The sequence below is a fragment of the Bos indicus x Bos taurus genome, chromosome X, assembly GCF_003369695.1.
Source record: "Bos indicus x Bos taurus breed Angus x Brahman F1 hybrid chromosome X, Bos_hybrid_MaternalHap_v2.0, whole genome shotgun sequence".
NCBI lineage: Eukaryota > Metazoa > Chordata > Mammalia > Artiodactyla > Bovidae > Bos > Bos indicus x Bos taurus.
The window spans coordinates 77,355,899-77,371,659 of NC_040105.1; the positions used below are offsets into that span (position 1 = coordinate 77,355,899).

The 15,761-nt window shown below is 33.8% G+C and overlaps 1 protein-coding gene across 7 annotated transcripts in view; it reads left to right on the forward strand.

Moving 5' to 3' along the window:
• The window catches only part of ZNF711 (zinc finger protein 711), a 28,340-nt gene extending 12,601 nt beyond the window's left edge, over nucleotides 1-15,739 (forward strand). For 6 of the 7 annotated variants that reach the window (XM_027533647.1, XM_027533642.1, XM_027533641.1 and 3 more), the window contains 5 exons: nucleotides 3,452-3,607; nucleotides 4,472-4,609; nucleotides 10,990-11,037; nucleotides 12,377-12,520; nucleotides 13,086-15,739. In XM_027533647.1, the coding sequence (XP_027389448.1) occupies nucleotides 3,452-3,607; nucleotides 4,472-4,609; nucleotides 10,990-11,037; nucleotides 12,377-12,520; nucleotides 13,086-14,263 (1,664 nt within the window). In that variant the 3' untranslated portion in view covers nucleotides 14,264-15,739. Of the gene's footprint in view, nucleotides 1-3,451; nucleotides 3,608-4,471; nucleotides 4,610-7,064; nucleotides 7,200-10,989; nucleotides 11,038-12,376; nucleotides 12,521-13,085 lie in introns of all 7 variants that reach the window. The other variant, XM_027533648.1, reaches the window with a different exon arrangement.
• Nucleotides 15,740-15,761: the final 22 nt, after the last annotated feature.

The window sequence follows — 15,761 nt, forward strand, 5'->3', positions numbered from 1 at the left end:
CATTTTTTAATATAACAACTTTATTGAGATATTCACATGCCATACAATTCACTCATTTGAGATGTTCATCAGTGATTTTTCATATATTCACAGAATTAATTGTATCACCATAATCAATTTTAGAATTTTTTCTTACCCCAAAAAGAAATCCTCATGCCCTTGAGCAGTCACTCCCCTAGTCCACTCACCCTTCAGGCAACCACTAATCCAGTTTCTGTCTCTATAGATTTGTTGTTTTCAACATTTTATGTAAATGTAATGGTATAATATATGGCCTTTTGTGTGTGACTCCTTTTACTTAGTATAATGCTTTCAAAGATCATCCATGTTGTACCATGGGTCAGTCCTTCATTCCTATATATTGATGACTATATCCATATATTTCATTATATGGATATATATTTTATCAGTTCATTGGTTAATAGACGTTTGGGTTGTTTCCACTTTTGTGCTGTTGTGAATAATGCTGCCCTGAACATTCATGTACAAGATTTTGTGCACATAGATTTTAGATCTCTTCGATATATACACATAGGAGTAGAACACCTTTGTAATTTAATTATTATTCATTTTTGTTTGTTTCATCATTGTGTAATAAAGTGAAGTCACTCAGTCGTGTCCGACTCTTTGCGACCCCATGGACTGTAGCCTACCAGGCTTCTCAGTCTGTGGGATTTTCCAGGCAAGAGTACTGGAGTGGGTTGCCATTGCCTTCTGGATCCATTATACATTGCCTTATCCCATTCCTGTGGTACATCAGTATATAGTTGACCCTTTAACAACACAGGTCTGAACTGTGTGGGTCCACTAATACAAGGATTCTTTTCAATAAATATATACTATAGTATTACATAATCTGAGGTTGATTGAGTCTGCAAATGTAGAACTACAGATATGGAGGGCCAACTCTAAAGGTATATATAATTTTCAACTGTGTATAGCTTCAGTGCCCCTAAGCCCTGCATTGTTCAAGAGTCAGCTGTACTCTATACTGATAATATCATATTCACCATATTAATTTTTTGGTAGATGTAACAAGAAAGGGGTGCATTAAAAAGCCTACTTAGTTTTTTAAAGGAATATTATATCATACATTTTACTAAAATGAAATTTTAATCAAATTGTACCAATGGTCTATAGAAGAATGTTGAATGATACCACAGTTTATGGGGACTGGTAAATAATGCACCTTACTATTTTAATGTTATATTTAGCACCAGTAGAATTCTGTGTTGTGTAAAATATTACCCACTTATTACTAGCTGGGATGACATGTAGACTGAGAAACAACACTGTGGGACTTGAATGTTGTAAACCTTATAACAAACAAAAAGGTTAAGCTTGAATTTTAGGTATTTTGAGTATTATCTGTATTAAGAAAAGACTTAGAATCTATCTCTAAAGCCTGTTGATTGCCTGTTAAGTCTTTGTTAACTTTGTACTTTCTGTAATGAAGAATATAGAATAAATCTTGAAGTTGGTAGTTTATCTCTAAAACTAAAACTGTACACTAACATATCTAATAACTTTATCATCTTCTATGAACATAAAATACAGAACAAGTTTACTCAGTACATTTCAAAATTGTTCATTCTGAGGAATCTAAGTAGAAAATAAGGTACACATTAAACTGTGGACATTAAGGAAAGGTATGAATGGAATCAGAATAGCAACAGTAATTTCAATATTTAAAGTGAAATTATGGTACAGATCTATTGAGAAGTGACAGACAAATGTCTTATTTCATTTCATGAGCTTTAATTTTGTGAATTACAGTTTTAATTCAGTTGATTGTAGGAGGAACTGTGGTCACTTTAAACCACTAAAGTGTATAAAATAGTATTTATCACATGAGACTATTTTTTTCATTAATTTACTGTAAATTATTCCAACCTAAGAAATTCATATTTTGGACACTTTTAAAATTTTTAATATTCTATGTTTTTATTTCTAAGAATGAGAAAGTACTTTTTTTTCTGAAGACTTATTACTTGACTCTTGTAATTTTTTTTAAAGATCTCATTGTTTTATTCAACGTATTTTAAAAGAGAGATTGTTAAACCAATATCAGATTCTTCATCTTTTTTCTTTCATTTTAACCTGCCCCATTGTCAAAAAAAAAAAATGTTTACCAAAAAAGTGGTAATAGAATTAGGGTCTATGATGAAATGAAAAATTTTTTTTCTATTTATTTTGATAATTTAGGTGCTCTCTTTCATAGACAGTAAACTATCTGAACTCTTAAATATTATGGAATCATTTATATTTAGTCACAAAGTTAAAGTAGCTTTACATTGTAGGAAGAATTTCTGAAATGTGTTGTTTTTCACCATCGTGAAAGACCAAAAGAATAGTTTTGAATTTGTGCATATCGAGTTTGAAACTGAGGTAAAGGCTAGACTTTGACCCATATAGATCTTAACTGAAATACATATTTTTAAGAGTACTGAGTTAAAAACTTTTAAATGTCACTGTTTTCAGTAGTTCTGGAATTGTTTAGATGTAGTCAGGACTTCATGATTTTTATTTCGTATGTGATACTATGATACATATAATAGGGAGGAGCAGATTATCAACTTAGATTACATTTCAGTTTTTATAGGGACAGAACAAACATTGAAATGAAAAAATGGTAGGCATATGATGTTAATATTTTGGGGAATGTATTGTTTAATATTTATGTCCAAAGAACAAACTCTGTAAATATAGTATATTCATTGCATTGTTTGTGCACAATATTTACTTGAAACTAAACACTATTCTTAAAAAACCAAAAATTTTAAGTATACTTTAAGTGTAAGTAATTATTGTTGATTTTATGATGATTTTGAAGCAAAGCATACAATGGTTAAGTATAGAAGAATGCACAGTTTCTGATTTGAAGTTGTCTTCCATTGACTCAACAGGAGTTAAAAGTATTTACTAAGGTTTTATTTTTATGATTTCTAAAAAGCCCTTTTTATAAGATAATTCAGGTGTTTTCTCTTTTTTAGATACTAGATTTCATATGCTAATTGGTTTAGACATGCTGCTACTTAATTTGGAAACTTGTTTATGTCAGCTTATTTTATGAGTACTATATATTTTATGTTCTAATTTTTGGTATTAATTTTGCTGTTAGGATTTAGCTTAAAATGTTGAACATGATGGAAGATTATTTAATTTTTTCACAAATCATTTTAATTAAAGCTGAAATACAAGAGTATTACATATATATAAATTGAAATCTGTGACTAGATTTTTATATGATTATGATCATGTAGTGTATCTGTCTTGAATTCTTTTTTCATAAACTATACCACTTTTAATGGTTGCATAATAGGTTATTAATTGAATACAGTGGGTAAGTTGTTAACACATTATTTCACATTGCACTAATATTAATGCTTAACACCCACTAAATGTCACTGGTACTTTTTGGCTGAAATAGTTTCCTCTTTATATTTTACAGTAGATGATGTTGGGGAAAAATTAGAGCATATGGGGAACACACCATTAAAAATCAGCAGTGATGGTTCACAAGAAGATGTTAAAGAAGATGGATTTGGTTCAGAAGTAATAAAAGTGTATATATTTAAGGCCGAGGCTGAAGATGATGTTGAAATAGGTATAAATACTAAATTTATTGCTATAATGGTTAGGAATTAGAACTTTTCTTTTCTGGAAACTATTCTAATACTGCCTTCAACGTGCAACTTTTTAATAGGTTTCTTTGGGGGTGGAATATTTTAAAATTATATATATATATATATATGTAATATATATATATAATTGTCTATAAATATGGTACAGAACAAATCATTCTTAGATTCTTTCAAACATGTAGAAGATTCCAGTTGAGATTTCAAAACATGAGTGGAGGGAGTTTGGTTTAGAATAGGAAATTGTGAGTATTTAAGAGTAGTCTAGAGGCAGGCTGCTTGGATTTTAATCCTAGTTCTACCATTTAAGTGACCTTTGGTGAATTACTTAACCTCCTTCTATGTCAGTTTCCCCATCCATAAAATGGTCATAATGGTAGTAACTACCTTATAATAATACTATTGCGAGGATTAAATGGATAAATACATGTGAAAGACAAAGTGCACATATGTTGTTATTTCTTAGTAATGACTGATAATTTAAAGTGAAATTTATATAATAATTTTCTTGACAGTTAGAATATATAGGGGGGAGTATTTTTCTAAAGGAAAATAATATTATCTTCCTTATTATAATATAAAGTGTGCTCAGTCATGTCTGACTCTTTGTGACCCCAGGAACTATAGCCCACCAGGCTCCTCTGTCCGTGGGATTTTCTAGGCAAGAATACTTGAGTAGGTTGCCATTGCCTTCTCTAGGGGATCTTCCAAATCCAGGGATCGAACCTGGGTCTCCTACATTGGCAGGCAGATTCTTTACCACTAGAGCCACCTGGGAGGAAATTATTCCATGATGCTTACTGATTTTGATACATGTTTTAACTTTTAAGGTGGAACAGAAATTGTCACAGAGAGTGAGTACACCAATGGACATTCTGTAGCTGGAGTGCTTGACCAGAGCCGAATGCAGCGGGAGAAGATGGTTTACATGGCAGTTAAAGATTCTTCTCAAGAAGAAGATGATATCAGTAAGAAAAAAATGGCACTGTAGTGACTCATCCATAGACATCATGCATTCTTTTCTAAAAAAACCAATCTCAGATTTAAGCACTACATAGTAGCAAATATCAATAAAATAAGTCTGACCCTTTGCTATAATTAAGAGGGAAGGGTCCTTTTGACTATTCACGCATATGTGTATTGTTCAAGTGAGCAAACATATTGTGTCTCAGATACTTGGGATACAGAGATCAGCAACATATGGTTCCTGACTTTACTAGAGCTCACAAATACGTAGGTAATTACTGAGAATCTACTTTGTGTGTATTGCATATATTATCTCATTTAATTCTTATAACTTATTTCTGAGGTAGGTGGTATTATCCCTGTTTAATGGAACCAGAAGATGCTCAAGGAAGTTAAGCAATTGCCTACAGTCAACTAATATTAAATGAGGAACGTAGGATTTAAATTCATGTCTGCCTAACTCTGCTGCCAGTGTTCTTTGCACATGGCAGTGAGCACTGCTGACCGCTTTCTGAGTTTAGCAGTGGAAGGGCTAACTGGTTGTTTCCTTCTGCTACTGAGGCATTGGCTGAGTAAGTAGTCTTCCAAGTCAAGCCACCAGGATTTTTACTTATTATGCTGTTGATTATCTCCAAGTAGTTGCTGCTTAAGGTTTCTTGGAGCTGAGTACCACACAGGGTGAAAAAAGCTCCTGACATTCCCTTTCCTACCATAGTCCACATTTCCTTATAAAGACATTTTACTTTCTTCCTACTTTCTCCTCACCTCAGTATAGGAATGCAGCCCTTTCCTAAGGCTTTTTCTGTCTTCTTGCCATGCTGAAACAAAAACTACTTGGTAGGCTGCAGTCCATGGGGTCGCTAAGAGTCGGACACAACTGAGCAACTTCACTTTCACTTTCCACTTTGATGCATTGGAGAAGGAAATGGCAACCCACTCCATTGTTCTTGCCTGGAGAATCCCATAGACGGAGAAGCCTGGTAGGCTGCAGTCCATGGGGTCTCACAGAGTTGGACAAAACTGAAGCAACTCAGTAGTAGTAGTAGTAGTAGTAGAGCAAAAGCCTCCCCTTGAGTGCATTACCTTGACAATACTTAGCTTTACCTATACTGCACTATGATTCCCACTCCTCAAATTTCCTTCTCTAGAATTCATAGGGAACTGAATTCCAATCCCAAACATGAATAATATACCACAGCTGAAAATGTCAAAAAACAAATGAGTCTAGAGGACTTTATTAGAAAAAGAATTTCTACTGATCTCTAAATTCTTTACTTCTTTTTTACTTATTGGTCAGTAAGAAGGGGCACACTGGAAGATGGGAGACTGAAGCTTAAGTTAGCTGATGCCAGAATTCCATGGGGATGTGCAAAATTTAGACTAGTGTCTCTTTCTGGTTAATTGAAAGAAAGGAAACCTAGGAGAGGGATACTTTTCTCCCATATTTTTTCCACATTTTTCAAATAAGTAGAAAATACCACTGTGTGAAATAAAGGAAAAGCATGAATTCAAGCAAGTTTTCTGTTTAACAGATTAAATCTAAGTGGATTATTTCACATAAAATAAACATATTGACCCTCTAGGTTTAAATTCTTTTATACTAACTATATTTTTAAAATGTCTAACTTAATGTTTTTGTCTTCAGTAAGGTCTGTGAAAATCCTGCCTCTTAATGGGTGTCCACATAGCCTTGAGCATCAGCATTTTATAACTATGTATATGCTGCTGCTAATTCACTTCAGTCGTGTCCGACTCTGTGCGACCCCAGAGACGGCAGCCCAACAGGCTCCCCCGTCCCTTGGATTCTCCAGGCAAGAACACTGGAGTGGGTTGCCATTTCCTTCTCCAATGCATGAAAGTGAAAAGTGAAAGTGAAGTCGCTCAGTCGTGTCTGACTCTTAGCGACCCCATGGACTGCAGCCTACTAGGCTCCTCCATCCATGGGATTTTCCAGGCAGGAGTACTGGAGTGGGGTGAACTATGTATATATATAGTTTTAATTTCTTTAATTTTTAATTCTTCAGTTACTAGTATTTTTGACAATTTTTTCATTGCATGTACAGTACTGCATTTAAGTTACAATATGTAGGATAGCATGGACCACTTTCTCATAATTGATTCTATGGGAAATGCTTCTGAGTTCCAAAGAATTATCAACCAGAATTATGGAATACAGTTCTTCTTATAAATTTGTAATGCCCAATGGACTGTAAAATCAGCCAGTATATTTTAAGCACACGTTTTATATAAATTGAAAGTCATTTTCATAGGATTAGGTTCTAAGAGGAAGATAAGAATTTTGATGATTTATTGTCTCCTGGTGGCAATAGCCTCCCAAATGCCTAATATAATTTTTAAATTTACCAAATTGAAATCTTAAAAGATAATTATTTGGAAATTTTTACCCATTTAGTAAATATTTGGGGTTATAAGCAAGCAATTATTTCTAAAATTTAGGTTGTGCTGAAATAGCAGATGAAGTGTACATGGAAGTCATTGTAGGGGAAGAGGAAGGAATTTTCCCTGAGACTCAACTTAAGGACTTCGATGTTAATAAAACAATTGTTCCTATTGTCTGGGCTGTGGTATATGGTCGGACACTGTCATTTTTTTAACCTGATAAGTACATAACATATATTTGATTAGCCTTTAGGTCATTATACATGCTATGCTAATGCCCCCCATGAGTTGGCTAATACTATAAAATGTTTTGCTGTGGACTGATTCATCTCAAGTTACTTCCATGATTTTTATACCACATATCTTGTGTTATTTAAAATGAACTTTGCTTAATGTAATTTTTTCAGTAGGGTTTATTTTATATCCTACCTGTATAAGTGAGAAGCTTCAAAGTTTAATTTTTCTTAAATAGGAATGTCCTTTGAAAATTGGTCCCTCCTCTTTTGTACTAACACCACAAATAATAAGATATTGGGGTTTGAAAAGGAACAGAAATCCAGGTGTGCTCTTCTAGGAAGTATATGATGAAAGGTAAATTAATCAAGTTATTTTTTCCCTTTCTATTTGATCTCATTCCTACTTAATTTTTAGGATGGCCCAGATATATTCTTTATTTTGAAAAATTTTGTTGTTCAAATGCATTAATTTATCTTGATTTTTTCACAGTTTCAGTCATTCAGCAGTCATTTGTTGAGCATCTTCAATTTTGAGGGTATTCTGCAGAAATATCTACTCTTTTATTTAAATTAAATATAATTTAATTATAAATCCAGGAGTCGTGTTTTCATTTGCATAGTAAGAACAGCTCCCATTTCCAATCTTTTAATTTACTTTTTATTTGGGGGAAAATTGTTATACAATATTGTGTTGGTTTCTGCCGTACAACAAAGCAAATCAGTCATAATTATACATATATCACCTCCCTCTTCTCCCTCCCATCCCCCCACCCCACTCCTCTAAGTAATCACAGAGTACTAGGGTTGGTTCCCTGTGTTATATAGCAACTTCTCACCAGCTATCTCGTTTACACATGGCAGTATATATATGTCGAGTCTACTTTCTCTGTTCATCCCACTCTTTCCTTCTCCCACTGTGTCCACAAGTCCATTTTCTAGTCCATGTCTCCATTCCTTCCCTGTTAATAGGTTTATCAATACCATTTTTCTAGATTCCATATATATGTATGAATATACTGTATTTATTTTTCTCTTTCTGACTTACTTCACTCTGTGTAACAGGCTCTAGGTTCATCCACCTCACTAGAACTGACTCAAATTCATTTCTTTTTAAGGCTGAGTGATATTCCATTGTATATATGTACCACATCTTTATCGATTCATCTGTCGATGGGCATCTAGGTTGCTTCCATGTCCTAGCTATTGTAAATACTGCTGTTGCAAACATTGAGGGTACATGTGTCTTTCTGAACTGCGGGATTGCTGGGTCACATGATAGTTTTATTCCTAGTTTTTAAAGAAATCTCCATACTGTTCTCCATAGTGGCTGTATCAGCTTACATTCCCACCAACAGTGCAAGAGAGTTCCCTTTTCCCCACATCCTCTCCAGCATTTGTTTGTGGATTTTTTGATGATGCCCACTCTGACTGGTGTGAGGTGATACACTTACTGTAGTTTTGATTTGAATTTCTATAATAGTGATGCTGAACATCTTTTCATGTGTTTGTTGGCCATCTATATGTCTTCTTTGGAGAAGTGTCTGTTTAGATCTTCTGCCCATTTTTTGATTGGTCATTTTTCTAGTATTGAGCTATATGTGCTGTTTATACACTTTGGAGATTAATCCTTTGTCAGTTGTTTCATTTAAAATTATTTTCTCTTATTCTGAGGGTTGTCTTTTCATCTTGTTTATTGTTTTATTTGTGGTGCAAGAGCTTTTATGTTTAATTAGGTCCCATTTGTTTATTTTTGTTTTTATTTCCATTACTCTTGGAGGTAGATCACAGAGGATCTTGCTGTGATTTATATTCGAGAGTGTACTTGCTATGTTTTCCTCTAAGAGTTTTATAGTTTCTTGCCTTACCTTTTAAGTCTTTAATCCATTTTGAGTTTATTTTTGTGTGTGGTGTTAGGAAATATTGTAGTTTCATTCCAAGTAGCTGTCCAGTTTTCCCAGCACCACTTATTAAAGACACTATCCTTTCTCCATTGAATTATTCTTGCCTCCTTTGTCAAAGACAAGGTGCCCATAGGTGCATGGGTTTATCTCTGGACTTTCTTTTCTTGTTCCATTGGTCTATATTTCTGTTTTTGTGCCAGTACCATACTATCTTGATGACTGTAGGTTTGTAGTATAGTCTGAAGTCAGGAAGGTTGATTCCTCCAGCTGTTTTTCTTTTTCAATATTGCTTTGGCTATTTGGGGTCTTTTGTGCTTCCATGCAAATTGTGAAATTGTTTGTTCTGGTTTTGTGAAAAATATATTGGTAGTTTGATAGGGATTACATGGAATCTGTAGATTACTTAGGGTAATATAATCATTTTCACATTGTATCTCTCCATCTGTTTGTGTCATCTTCGATTAATAGTTTTCTGCATACAGGTCTTTTGTCTCTTTAGGCAGATCTATTCCTAAGTATTTTATTCTTTTTGTTATAGTGGTGAATGGGCTTGTTTCATTAATTTCTCCTGATTTTTCATGTTAGTACATAGGAATACAAGGGATTTTTGTGTATTTTATATCCTGCAACTTTATTATATTCATTGGTTAATTCTAGTATTTTCTGGTGACATCTTTAGGGTTTTCTATGTATAATATCATGTCATCAGCAAGCAGTGAGAGTTTTACTTCTTTTCCAATCTAGATTCCTTTTATTTCTTTTTCTTCTCTGGTTGCTGTGGCTAGGTCGTCCAAAACTATGTTGAATAACAGTGGCAAGAGTAGGCACCCTTGTCTTGTTCCTGGTCTTAGAGGAAATGCTTTCAGTTTTTCACCACTGAGATTAATGTTTGCTGTGGGTTTGTCATGTATGGCCTTTATCATATTGAGGTATGATCCTTCTTTACCTACTTTCTAGAGAGTTTTTATCATAAATGGGTGATTTTTGTGAAAAGCTTTCTCTGTATCTATTGAGAGATGATTATATGATTTTATCTTTCAATTTATTAATAATATATATCACATTGATTTGGGTATATTGAAGAATCCTTGCATCCCTGGGATCAAGCCCACTTGATCGTGATGTATGATCCTTTTAAAATGTTTTTGGATTCTGATTGCTAGAATTTTGTTGAGGATTTTTGCATCTATGTTCATCAATGACATGCTTAGTCACTCAGTTGTGTCTGACTCTTTGCAAACCCTTGGATTGTACCCACCAGGCTCCTCTGCAATGGGGATTCTCCAGGCAAGAATACTGGAGTATGTTGCCATGCCCTCTTCCAGTGGATGTTCCCTACCCAGGGATTGAACTGAGGTCTCCCACATTGCAGGAAGATTCTTTACCATCTAAGCCACCAGGGAAGCCCAAGAACACTGGAGTGGGTAGCCTATCCCTTCTCCAGGGGATGTTCCCAGCCCAGGAATCAAACTGGGGTCTCCTGCATTGCAGGTGGATTTTTTACCAGCTGAGCTACCAGGGAAGCCCATCATCAGTGACTGGCCTGTAATTTTCTTTTTTTTGTGATATCTTTGTCTGGTTTTGGTATCAGGGTGATGATGGCCTCATAGAATGTCTACTCAGGTTTTATATAGAAAGTAAGGTTTTCCTGTAAGTTAGTAGTTCCAAGAATGCTCAAAGCAGCCCTTACTTTCAGTGTGTGAAATTATCTAATCTATGGGAGTGGAAGACCTCAACAACAAAAAGTTTAATCAAAGGAATGGTGATTGATGTAAGATTTTGTAGATGCGATCCATTGATAATTGTTATACTCAATCAGTTTTTAATTTGTCTTTTTTTTTTAAGGAGATGAAAGAAGAGTTTCTCGAAGGTATGAAGATTGTCAGTCATCAGGTGAGAGAGCATTATATGTGAGATGTAAGTTAAGTAGCTGGTTTTGTATACTACTTGGTAGATAAAGAGTTATTAGTTTGTGTGTACAGACCCATTAGACTCTTATTTGCCTAAGTCATATCTAGTTAGTTATGAGTTTATTTCTTTAAGGAATTTTATTTAGAGGCATAATGTGTGTTATTCTGTGAATGCAGTTCATTTTAGATTTACCTCAGGATTTCCCTTGAGGTCCACTGGTTAAGACTCCATGTGTCCACTGCAGGGGGTGCAGGTTTGATCCCTAATTGGGGAACTGAGATCCCACATGCCACATGATGTGGCCAAAAAGTAAAAAAAAAAAAATTTCTTTTTCAAGATACAAATGTCAGGCCACTTACTGCATGGGCCATAAAAGGTTACTATGGAAAAAATTATAAAATAGAAATTTTTCTGACATGAAAGTAAAAACTGTCCATGATATCAACCACTTGTTAATGTTCTCCTTGGGATGGAACTATTTTCTTAATTTCTGTGCAGCCAGTAGATTTATATAGATGTTACATAAAACTCATGTGTCAGCTTAAGTATTTTTTAGTTTTAATATGCTTCATATAGTGTTTTTTATTCCATGCTTGATAATTCTTTTTATTTTCTTACACAGGGAGAATAAAGTATCTGACTATCTTGTTTCTAACCTTAGGAGGTTTTTTACTCTCTAAATTTAAATATAGATTTCAGGTGAATTAATGAGAGACATACATATCATAGCATTTAAGCTAAACAGTTTCTTGGGCTACGTTTTTAAACTAAATTGCATAACACAAGAGAGTGTGAGAACTGATATTAAGTATTTTGTATACATTGAGTCCATTGAAATTTTGGTAAATTGCCTGTCACATTTATCTTAACTCTTAAAAAATCAATCTTACTACTTTTAGCATTAAGTAAACCATTTTGAAGCATAAATCAAGAAGTTGTTTTTTGTCATGTATTACACAGTTACCATGATTGTATTGGTTATCTGACATGTATAAATTAATTCTTTGCTAAATCTCTTTAATTTCATCAGCCTTCATTGGTGAGAAAATTGAGCTGATGTCAAGATTTTGTTCATGGTCATAAAATTCATTTTCTTACGTTTCATTTATCTGATCAGTTTGTTCCTTTAGAATGAATAAACTGGATATTTTAATTTCATATGGTATCATATTTTTGCATATTCACTTGAGAGATGAGTGTACTTTGTGAAATTTAGCACTTCAGTGGCAACTGAATGCCAAGTTTTCTCTAGTAATTCATCTAATCAAAATGAAAAGAGTATAAATATATATAGTTTAATGGTGTATTGATTTTTTTTCAGGAAATACTTTAGACTCAACATTAGAAAACAGAAGTAGTACAGCAGCACAGTACCTTCAAATTTGTGATAGCATCAATACAAATAAAGTACTTAAACAAAAAACCAAGAAGAGGAGAAGGGGAGAAACGAGGCAGTGGCAAACAGGTAAAATACTAATACATTGCTTTACGAATATTATAATTACTTGAAATGCAGTAGTATTTTTTGTAACCCAAGAATATAAGTCAGTTGTTTGTAGTGTAGTTAGTCCTACTTTCATATACTTGTGTTTGATCTAAGTATATGGGTTTTTTAAAAAATGTTTTACTGTTACTTAACTGTGCTTGTTTGCTTTTTACCCAGATGATGTTTTTCAAAAGAGAATTTTCAGGTTGTTACAAAGTGCATGTGATATAGCATTTTGGCGGATGAATGGTCTATAGTAGAGTGCTGCTCGTTATATTTTAGTGTGCTCAGTTCATTTGCTCAGTCACGTCTGACTTTGCGACACCATGGACTGCAGCACACCAGGCTTCCCTGTCCATCACTAACTCCTGGAGCTTTACTTTATTATACATTGCTTTTAATCAACATCTTGTCTTACAGGATTTTATTCCACTAGTATAGTTCTCACATTGTGAATGTCAGCTAATTTTGCTGCATTTGTTGTAAAACCCTTTTAAAACAGTCTGGCCAAATGTTACAACTTCTATTTTTTTTTTTAATATAGCTGTTATAATAGGCCCTGATGGACAACCCCTGACAGTGTATCCTTGCCATATTTGCACAAAAAAGTTTAAATCCCGAGGATTCTTGAAAAGACACATGAAGAATCATCCTGATCATTTGATGAGAAAAAAATATCAGTGTACAGATTGTGACTTTACAACTAACAAGAAAGTGAGTTTCCATAACCATTTAGAAAGCCATAAGCTTATAAACAAAGTTGACAAAACCCATGAATTTACAGAATACACACGAAGATACAGAGAAGCAAGTCCACTGAGTTCAAATAAACTTATATTAAGAGACAAGGAGCCGAAGATGCACAAGTGCAAATACTGTGACTATGAAACTGCGGAACAAGGACTGTTAAACCGACATTTACTGGCTGTTCACAGCAAGAATTTTCCTCATGTTTGTGTTGAGTGTGGGAAGGGCTTTCGACATCCTTCTGAACTCAAGAAACATATGAGAACCCATACCGGTGAGAAGCCATATCAGTGTCAGTATTGTGTCTTCAGGTGTGCAGATCAATCAAATTTGAAAACTCACATTAAGTCTAAGCATGGTAACAATTTACCATATAAATGTGAGCATTGTCCCCAAGCATTTGGTGATGAGAGAGAACTTCAACGCCATCTGGATTTGTTTCAAGGACATAAGACACACCAGTGTCCTCATTGTGACCATAAGAGCACCAACTCAAGTGACCTTAAGCGGCACATTATATCTGTCCACACTAAGGATTTTCCTCACAAATGTGAGGTCTGTGATAAAGGTTTCCATCGCCCTTCTGAGCTCAAAAAGCATAGTGATATCCATAAGGGTAGGAAGATTCATCAGTGTAGGCACTGTGACTTTAAAACATCAGATCCATTTATTCTTAGTGGTCATATCCTTTCAGTTCATACTAAGGATCAGTCATTGAAGTGTAAAAGGTGCAAAAGAGGGTTCAGACAACAAAATGAGCTCAAAAAGCATATGAAGACACACAGTGGAAGGAAGATTTACCAATGTGAGTATTGTGAATACAGCACCACAGATGCATCTGGCTTTAAACGACATGTGATATCAATACATACAAAAGACTATCCACACAGGTGTGAATTCTGCAAGAAGGGATTCCGACGACCATCAGAAAAAAATCAGCATATTATGAGGCACCACAAGGAGGCTCTTATATAATAAGATCAATATAAAGAAAGAAGCTATTTAGAAACTATGACATGCTACATGGGAAGATAATTTCACAAACTGTTTCACCTGGTTACATAGCTTGATATTAAATTATAAATTTACATTCTTTTTATTAAAGATCTTAAAGTATTTGAATTGAGAGGGGATCTCAGCCCTTTGAAATTACTTAAAGAATTTAAGGAGCACCATAGAATGGTTGCAGAAAACCTTATTGTCTATTTAATGGTATAAACATAATTCAACTACAGAGGGGAAGAGCAAAGACAACCACTTTATTTGGCTGATCATACTAGAGACAGATCTTTCTGCAAAGATCATATCTAATTAAGGCAAACAAGCCTCACTTTTATGCAGTTTTATAAATGGGGTGGAAAAATAAAATGCAATCATCCATCAGTCACTTAGTCACTGAATCTTTATATGGTACCTGGAAATTTGAATTCCAGAAATGGCAAAAGTTTTGTGTATTCATTGAAAGAAATTTCACTGGAAAACAGGTTAGATTAATTCAATACTATTTAGAAGGATTTCAGAGCTACTAAGGTTTTATTACAGGATAGGATGTTTAAAATACAGCATCTGTACTGAAGTCTAAATATTAAAGTTCCCCTTTTTTCTGATGTTCAAGTTGATTGATATTCAGTATGGTATATATGACAAAAGTATATTTGAGTCAAATGTGGCTTTCTAAAATGCATGCAACAGTAATGTTGCAAACAAAGCTAGCACTATATTTCTTAATGATACTAAGATTAAATTGAGAGAACACAGTTTTCTTAAATATTTAGTTTTTTTAGGACAGTCATAGCAAGTATGATTATTCCAGCCTTACTTGCTCTAATGTTTAAAGGTGCAATTTTATGCCATTATTGAAAATTTTGATTTTTAAAATCTATATACCATATTATTAACATACATTTTCAATGTGAGGCAGTATTTATGCAGTATTTAACAAAACACTATGCTGCCAATAGAGCTTAGAGGTGGATATTCAGTTTACAGTGTATAAAATATGCATCCTTTTAACAACACTTTATGTTAGCATGCTGCAAATAAACATGGCGCTTAATATAAAAAGCTGGTTTAGGGAAATTTAATGAAAATCCTGTTCATAAATGTAATGCATATGATGTGTACTTTTAAGTTTTAGTTGCTTCATGTTTACACTCAGCTGTTCAGCATAATTAAAATGTAATTTTACTTCATGCTATATTGTGGCTTTGTGTTTTAAATAATGTTCACCTTTCTGTTTTTGCACCAGGTAAGAATCAGTTCCTTGAGAATAAATTTTTTATCTTTCTTAATTCAGAATATTAAATTTGGAAAATCTAAAGTTGTGTGTCCTGTGGTTGTAAATGATGTACACGCTGTAAGATAAGATTGTCACTGTTAATGTGGGATTATTATTTCTAAATGTTACTCATTGAAATGAGCATACAATAAAAAGCATTTATTGCACTTAAAGGCTTTATGAGTTTACTTAAAG